This window comes from Thamnophis elegans, chromosome 1, assembly GCF_009769535.1.
Source record: "Thamnophis elegans isolate rThaEle1 chromosome 1, rThaEle1.pri, whole genome shotgun sequence".
Taxonomy (NCBI): Eukaryota; Metazoa; Chordata; class Lepidosauria; order Squamata; family Colubridae; genus Thamnophis; species Thamnophis elegans.
The window spans coordinates 114919248-114928003 of record NC_045541.1 but is presented as its reverse complement, the minus strand read 5'-3'; the positions used below and the strand labels follow the sequence as shown (position 1 = coordinate 114928003).

Genomic DNA, 8756 nt, shown 5'->3' with positions numbered 1-8756 from the left:
CTGTGGTGCAATATTTTTTGGGAGGGCTTATTTTAGCAAATGCACTCAAAAGCCTGATTGGGCTTATTATCCAGAGAGTTCTTATTTTCAGGGAAACAGGGCAGCACAATGAATAAATGAACCACTGGATTCATGCGTTATTTATTAATAAGTGATAAATACAAGGAAAATAGCAAACCTGTCAAAATTAAATTGAAAATATGTTTTTAAAAAAGCTTATTCACATTCATTTTGTATAATCAACAAACCAGTGCCTGAAAAACAAAATAAAAAGGACTAAAAATCCAATTCTATTGCATTTTCACTATTTTTTACTTGTAAACATATAATACTAGACAAAAATCACACCTCTGTACAGGTTTGTGTGCTATGGATTTCTCGTAGATGATCTTTATGCATTACTGCAAAGTAATTTATTAATAAAAGTGATCGGTCTTCATGTATCTTTCCTAAAAATCTTTCCCTAATGTATTCTACTGTTTCTCTTGCTGCATCAGCAACATGTACAATACAGTAGAATCTCAGCTGGAACATCCCTTTGAAGACATCCAAATTCTGCTTTATACTAAAATATTCCGCTTTTTCAGCTTCCTACAGCCCTTAGAAGTTAGGTAATTACTAGCATTTGAATACACCACACCTGATCGTATATCAAACATTAGTGAAAATTAGGACATTTCAAATCCTGCTATAGATAGTAACAGCTTTCAGTTACAATCTCTCTAAAGCCCAATGCGGAAAAAAGTACAAGAATCTCACTTCATATTATATTTTTTAAACTTTTTGACTTGCAGCTTCTGTTAAATAGTCCCATAACCATCCGAAACAATGTGATGGTAACAGAAGTTATCCTGTATTAAGGGAGTCTTAAGGCAACTCTTATGGGCCTGATCAACACAGTTATCTACATACAGAGTGGCTTTTCAGAAGGTATTGATGTCTAATGTTTCAAACTGATTTCCAGGAAGCTTGGGATTGAGTCATAATTATTTGTAACCCAGTTGATACTTGCTAAATGTCCAAAGGGTTGCTTTTGAGTCTAGTTTAAAATCTGCAACAAGCCTTTTTTTTGTGAACCTGTTTACATTTCTTAGATGCATACTCAAAAACCCACAGGGAATACTTGGTGTTATTTAATATTAGGGTTGATTATGTTTGTTAAGATCACTGGCCCTTGTAATTTTGGGTAAAGCAGACACATGCTCATATTTAAGGTTCTGTATGACAACGATTCAGTTCTCAAAGAGATAGGGAGTTCACATCTGCAAAATTTGAGATGACGTGTGTGGACCTGTATGGCAGGTCCTTCACTGAAATGGAGAGGCAATTCTGCTCTAAATTATTACTTTGCTAATATAAAGAACAGTTTGCACAAAGAAGTATTATATCACAGGAGCTGTGTTTGCAGTGTATGCTGTTGTTGAAATCCACACATGCCCGAAACTACCTTCCAAAAGTGTTGGAAATAGTAAAACTTTGAGGCAACATTCTAGAAATCTCAAAATACAAGGACCATTATGTTGGGGAAATGGCCAGTTTCACAACTTCAGAATTAGGGCTTAAAAATGGCTCAATAAGCCAGAGGAGATTCCTATTTTTTTAATAAATATGTTTTCAAAAGCTCTTTGAAATTCACGTGGAAGCTATACGGACTTCTGTATTGGCTGACTGAAGAGTTCGATGGGTGGATAACAAGCAACTGTAGGATGATCAGGCTCAAATGATCTCTGCAATAAAATTCTCAGCAGTTGCACTGCAGACGTGCAATATCATATTAGAGTGCTCGGGATGAGCTTAGCAGTAGTACCAGACTTTGGCATTCTCCTTTGGTAGTCTTCTATTACAATCCCAGCTTCACAAACCAAAGAAGACGCTCAAGTATCAGTATGAGCAAAATAGTAACGTAACATTGTGTGTGGGGTATACATGAATAGATAAATCTCAAATTTTATTGACTGAATGTAATAGGTAGCTGGAGGCTATCAGTGCTTTAGGAGAAGCTAGGCAGATATGTATAAATGCTCCAATTCCTCTGAGGCCTAAAAGATGACATTCTCAAGATGTGTTGACTAAGGAAAGGCAATATATGCTATTGGGTTTCAAGGAAAGCACCCAATTACTGATTTTTTTTTTTTTTTTTTGGTGTTTGAGTGTAGGGGGGACATCAACAGAAATCCATTAGGAAATTTCTGGAATGATATTTGAACAAGGAACCACATATATTGTCCAGTAAAATGTAAGTTACTCTTCCTTTGCCGCCTTCCCCACCCCACATTTTTTTTCTGAATGATTTTATGAGCAGGTTAACCACATTATAATCATTACAGAACCTATTGGACAATTCCATAGGTATGTTGAATTGAGATGTACTTTTCGTTCCCACAAGATGACTTCACTGTGGCCTGGGAGACAGTTAAATAGTATATATCTTTCTTTTTAATTTTATATTGCAACCTGCATGCATATATACATTTTTTTTTTAATAAAATGGTCCCCAAGGATTAAAAAAGTTTCAAAAAAAAAAATGAAGTCAGGAGTTTTTTGTTTTGTTGTTAGTAACCAAGATTCATTGCAATGTTCTGCTGTTTGCTAGTTTTTAGTTTCTTACCTCTTCGTGGTATAAATGATAAGACTCACCTAAAAGCTGAAAGGATATTCAGCATACTTAAGGAAGGGGAGATATCGAGAAATAGATTACATAGCTTAATAGAAAGAGATTTTGTTTTTACACAAAAGATCCCAGGATATGCCCTACTGTACCCACAATTCCCCCAAAAAATTTCAGCAGAAGAAAGTGTGGGTGTGTTCTGTGCTGATCTGCAAGGAGCATAGAGGCTATTCTGCAAGTATGAGAATTAGAATTGGAAAGAAAAGATACAAAAAAAAACCCTAAAACAAAGTGCAAGACATTATTTGCTTGATTCCGCCCACCTTCCCTTTAAACAAGATCACATTCTTTCCTCCCAATTGCTCTTCTCAGAGTGGCCTCAGGCTAGCAAGAGCTGACATGGCTTCACCCTCACTTCTCAGGCAGTTCAGGTTTGATTTATCATCATACCGCTTAACAGTGGATGAATCCTGAGCATCCTTGGTTGGTGCAAGGGGGAACCCCAGGCTGAGCAATCTCGTGCTGCTGGTGAGGACAACGGTATTTTTCTGCAGCTGTTCTTTGAAGGAGATGCAACTGACTGCAGTCAATGGCAGAAACCCACAGGTGAAGAGACCATTTTTACAAAGAAGAATCCAGTAATGCCCAGCATAGCAGCTGTTTTAGGAAATGAGGGGAAGATAGTTTCGCCCTCCTTTATTTGCTAAATTCAATAAAATGTCCGCAGGTGGTGAGCTGAAAAGGTGCTAGATATAAAACTGATGGAAAGCTAATTACGTCCATAAAAGGCTGCACCAAGTTATCCGTGGCAAAATAGAAAACTAGCCCAAATGTGATAGAAATTGGAAGAGCTGGTAAGGCCTTTTAAAATGGCAAGTAGCAACAGGGTAAGGCACAGGCCCTAGGAATAAAAAGAGAGGAAAACACATCACATAAGTTACACAGTATGGAAGAGCTCTTATGTCAAAGTATTACTGTTTTCCCCGAAATAAGACAGGATCTTATTTTCGGGGAACACCAGTAATACTTGACATAAGAGACAGGATTCTTATTTCTTTTGAACTCCGAAATAAGCACCTGGCCCTTATTTTCAGGGAGGTCTTATTATTTTTGAGGTGCAGGAGACAGCAAGCATAGTCCTGGCTGCTGCTGGATTGCAATATTTTCAGGGAGGGTTTATTTTCAGGGGAGGGCTTATTTTAGAGCATGTGCTCAAAAGCCCAATTGGGCTTATTATCTGGGGAGGGCTTATTTTTGGGGAAACAGGGTAGATAGTTGCCTGCTTCCAGAGACAACAATCTATCCTGGATGTCCTTCAGAGATAAACTGCCAACAAGGATTGTTCATAAACGAGGTGAGAAAATCAAAATGGAGAAATTGCCATGTAAATTGCAGTGAGGCAGATTTTTTTAACCACATTTCCATTTTGTCACCTCTGTCACTGTGCTGAATAGCAGAGAACTGTTTACAAGGAATCTGAAGAGAGACAGGAGTCTTTAGTGGGTAGAAAACTTTTTTTTTCAACCAATAAGACAGACATGCCTAAATTCACGGTAAGAAATTCTATGATAATGGGGAGAAAAGACTCTCCTCTAAACATCAGAAGCAACCCACCAAGCATTTTATAAAACTGGATGGTTAATTTTCTATCATACTATAAGCCAGGGGTTATCTGCATGTATGTCAAGTTGGCAGGCACAGCCTGTGGGTGTGATGCATACAATTCATGTTGAAAAGACAGAAGGTTTAAATCACACCTAGCATTGTGACTTCTTTTACCACCCCATATGTAGACATTTCTGCTATAAGGCAGACACTAGTAACCACATTTTCATTAAGAGTTGAATAGTCTATCATGGAAGCAAGAGTTTTAGTAATTTTGGACAGTACTGGGGCTCAGTGGCTAAGACGCTGAGCTTGATAATCAGAAAGTTCGGCGGTTCGAATCCCTAGTGCTGCATGAAGAGTGAGCTCTGTAGCAACGTTCTGTGCGCCTTGGTGTTTAGTCATGCCAGCAACATGACCACAGAGACATCTGTGCACAGCGACAGCTCTCTGGCTTTAAAATGGAGATGAGCACACCGCCCCCCCACAGAGTTGGGAATGACTATCACATATGTGCGAGGGGAACCTTTACCTTTACCTATGAAATTCATTTTATTGAAAATAATTTGGTAATTCCAAATACACAGGATTTAGCTACCGGTGTCTGTCCTCTTAACCAAACGTTGTTTGTAATTGGAACTCTTGTGCCTTTCCCTTGGAACCTACATGTCCTACACCACTGATGTGTCTAGGTTTTTTTTTATGGCTTCCTTTATTAGGAAAACACCATTATCTCAAATCAAAATAATAAGAAAGACACACACAAATTTGTCCAAAACTTATTATTGCCTTCTGTCAAGAAATTTCTGACAGAGACACCTGACATATTAAAAAAATTATGACCAACTCTGAGCATCAGGGTCATTGTTCCAGGTTCTACAATTCTGTGTCACTGGCAGGTCTTGTATGATGATCACCCTGAGGATTGCAAAATAGGTCTGTTCCGGTGACTTCGCTTTTTAAAAGAGTAAGAGAGGAAAATGTTCTTCTCATCGCCCTCCTTCTCTGAGGTAGAGTTCCGATTTTCACTTTCAAGTCTGGGCATCATTCCAATCCAGCACTAGCAATTTCTCTAGATGGAGGCTTCTCGGAGAGGCTGAACTTTTTCTGCAACATCTTATTAGCGAATGGTATTTTTCTAGTCAGAAACTGACAAGGATTTTTACTTTCCTTTTTCTTGTGAAAGTGGGGATAAAATCAGAAACTATCATCCACTATCACGTTTCAGAGGATGAGAGGAATTATCAGATATCCATGCTGGAAATACTGTATAATTTATTAAAAAAAAAAAACAGAAAGAAAAACCTGCAAGAAAAAAAATCCTGAAGTTGTCCAGTTGATACGTTTAAACAATTCCTAAGGAAGAGCATTATTACATATTTAAACTAGTTACGGGCAAGGGTCCCCAAGCTTGGCAACTTTAAGACTTGTGAAGTTGAAGTCCACCAAGTCTTAAAGTTGCCAAGTTTGAAGTATTCTGAGTTACGGCATCAACAAGAAAAAGAAGGGGAAATATACTCACAATTAAAATGGCTACAAAACAGGCTAAAGTTGTGTTCCAATCTCCACTGGCTGTTGCTGAAGCTTTGCCAACTAGAACACTGTAGAAAATGAAATCTCCTAAGCCAAGCTTAAACTCCTCCTGCCAAAGGGGGAAAAAACCCTGCTGGTTAGAAATTAAAACCATTGTATGAAGCAACTTATGTTTAGTCACGGTTGCATTTATTAAGACCAAGAAGAAATGGAACATTTAAAAGTGTGGTACTATATTATTACTATTTTTGCTATCAGTTCAATTAGAGATGTTCTCTACATGTTTGTATCTGAACAAACTTCAGGACATATTTTAGCTACCACATTTCAAATGGATTAATGAAGAAAATAAGCTGGAAGTAAACTAAGATATAAATAAATCATTTTGGCTATGAAACCTCTTCGCTGTCTCCAGCAAAGTGTGTGAAGGAAGAAGCAATGCACACTGTTGGCAAAAAGATTATTTTCATATTTTGTCTTAAGAAACTGAGATTCAATTGTCTGTCAAGGACAACTGATTAGGAATCATTTTAAATACGGTGCTAACAAGTTTTCTGCCAAGTGTTTAAGAACTGACTCTGCCAACTCCCAGTGCCACTTCCACATCCCTAGTCACAGAACAGCTGATTTGCACAACAGGCATCACAGCTCAGCTTTGCTTCAACCAGCATCCACAATTCCTAAAAATTTAACGATTGGTTCTCACCACCCCACTATGAGCTAGCTCTGGCACACTGTTGATGATTGTTGAGACCAAATGGAAAAACAGTCCAGGGATTGCAATCTATCCCCTCCCTGCTGTTGCTCAGAAGCAGAGAATGCAACTATCTTGAACAAATCCTGCTATTATTACTTTTCCTCTTTATTACACAAAACACCTAATATGGTTCTAGATACTGCCTACAAGATTCCTCTTAATCCTTTTGCCCTTTTGATGCTGTTATCAAGGAAATTAGTCTTTGTTAAAGCCAATGAAAAGGCATTTATTACAACTTTATAGTGAAAAACAACTTCTGTTTTTCTGCAGAGAGAAAAAACATGGGTAAATTGCACTTTGTGTTCAAAATGACAGATTGTCACGTGTAAGAGCATATACCTGCCTCAATGTCTCCTACAAAATTCTTATTATGTTTTAAGATATATGTGTCTACTGACAGTGCATTTTTATAATTAAACCTATGTTTACAGATTATCAACTGATCTATTGCCTTTATTTGTATGATAATGAACAGCTTGGCAGCACTTAAGAGTAAACAGTTCATTAACATAAAACAAAAGGGATCGATTTCCATCCTAAATTCTTAAGCACTATCATGATGTTTGGAATTCTAAGGTACATCCTTGATTGATTATGAACATTTACTGATGCATAATAATCACTTCCAAAGTGGAAGGAGGAATTGTACATGATTGTGGAAATGAAAAGCCTTCAGCCCAAGTGTGCAATGATCGCAACAATCATTGGTCTCTGGCCCGCCTGTGAAAGCAAGGGGTGCACTGGTGTCATTGGAATTATGCAATCAGAACCAGAAAAGACTGTCCAGAGCAAAAGTACTGAAGCCGTGGCCTCTCACAGAACTAAACTATGCAAGGAAGATTACAGAAAAGGAGCACTACAGATTTAAGGAGCCGAGATAGCGCAGGTGGTTAGGGTGCAGTACTGCAGGCCACTTCAGCTGACTGTTATCTGCAGTTCAGTGGTTCAAATCTCACTGGCTCAAGGTTGACTCAGCCTTCCAGCCTTCCGAGGTGGGTGAAATGAGGACCCAGACTGTGGGGGCAATTTGCTGACTCAATTTGCTAAAAAATCTGGTAAACCGCTTAGAGAGGGCTGAAAGCGGTATATAAGTGTAATTAATAAAATAAATAATAAAAAAATAAATTTAAAGATGAACTCTTGAGTAAACTAGGCAATATGCACCAAGACCTGTATCTTTACATGGGAAAAAGATCATCTTCTCAACTAAGTTTGAAAAGTGAAGCCGTGCATGACAACAAAAAGCTAACAGATCTACTACAATTCTAGGATAGGTGTCTGACATTAACTAGAACTAAACTGAGCCACCTCTTCTCAGAATGATACTCACTGAATATATTCCATACTGAGAAGTTGTCAGTGCCCTTAAGGCAGTGATGGTTAACCTTTTTGGCACCGTGGCGAAACTGGAGTGCGCATATGCGCATACGAGCACAGGAGCACAGGAACCCGGAAGAGAGCAGCTGGCTGCTGACTGTGCACTGGACCAACTGTCATGCATGCGCATAAGGGAACTCAGAAGAGCAGCTGGCGATGGCGCGCACGCCCACAGAGAAGACTCTGCGTGCCACCTGTGGCATGCGTGCCATAAATTCGCCATCACGGCCTTAAGACAACTGGTACAGAACAGGTTTCCTATGAGCTATCTTCTTGAGCTCTCACCAGAATGCTCAAATTAAGATTTAGATTTCTAATAAAACAAAACAAAAAAGAACAAAAACAAATTATACACAGGAATACTACAGCTGTTTGAGAATCTCAGTCTAGAGACTAGATGTCACAGAAACAGTTTATCAGCACATTTTCTTGGTAGCAATAGTAGTTAATGCCAGAATGAATACTGGAGCAAGGGTCTCTGATGACAATTGCTTGGAAGATCACTGTCAGCCAAAATAGGATAGCTGCCTTCTACATTGATAGCATCTGTTCTATGTAAAGCTAATTTGCTTTAGAACTTAGTGTCATGCAAAGAGGAAACTCTCATTTTAAAACTGACAAAAGATTTCATCTGGTCAGGGATTCAATACAGTCAGTATTGAATCTCCCTTGATCTGTTACCATTGACACATGTACTGGTTTATGTCCCTTGTCTTTCACCCCAAAGGTCTAATCAATAAGGACATGATCACAGCATGGCAAATTTCATCACTCCGCTTACCCAGATGTACCCAACCCTCCTCCCACTGCTGGTATCCCAGTACAGCATATCTTACTAGCCTTGTCTGGCACTTGGATTTCCATAAAGCCTTTCTT

At 38.6% G+C, this 8756-nt stretch overlaps 1 protein-coding gene across 1 annotated transcript in view; it reads right to left on the bottom strand.

The window, feature by feature from the left end:
- Positions 1 to 804: 804 nt before the first annotated feature.
- The window catches only part of PSEN1 (presenilin 1), a 42670-nt gene continuing 34718 nt past the window's right edge, over positions 805 to 8756 (bottom strand). The window contains 4 exon segments of the mRNA XM_032228543.1: positions 805 to 3381; positions 3383 to 3473; positions 3475 to 3509; positions 5736 to 5849. Of these exon segments, the coding sequence (XP_032084434.1) occupies positions 3355 to 3381; positions 3383 to 3473; positions 3475 to 3509; positions 5736 to 5849 (267 nt within the window). The 3' untranslated portion in view covers positions 805 to 3354.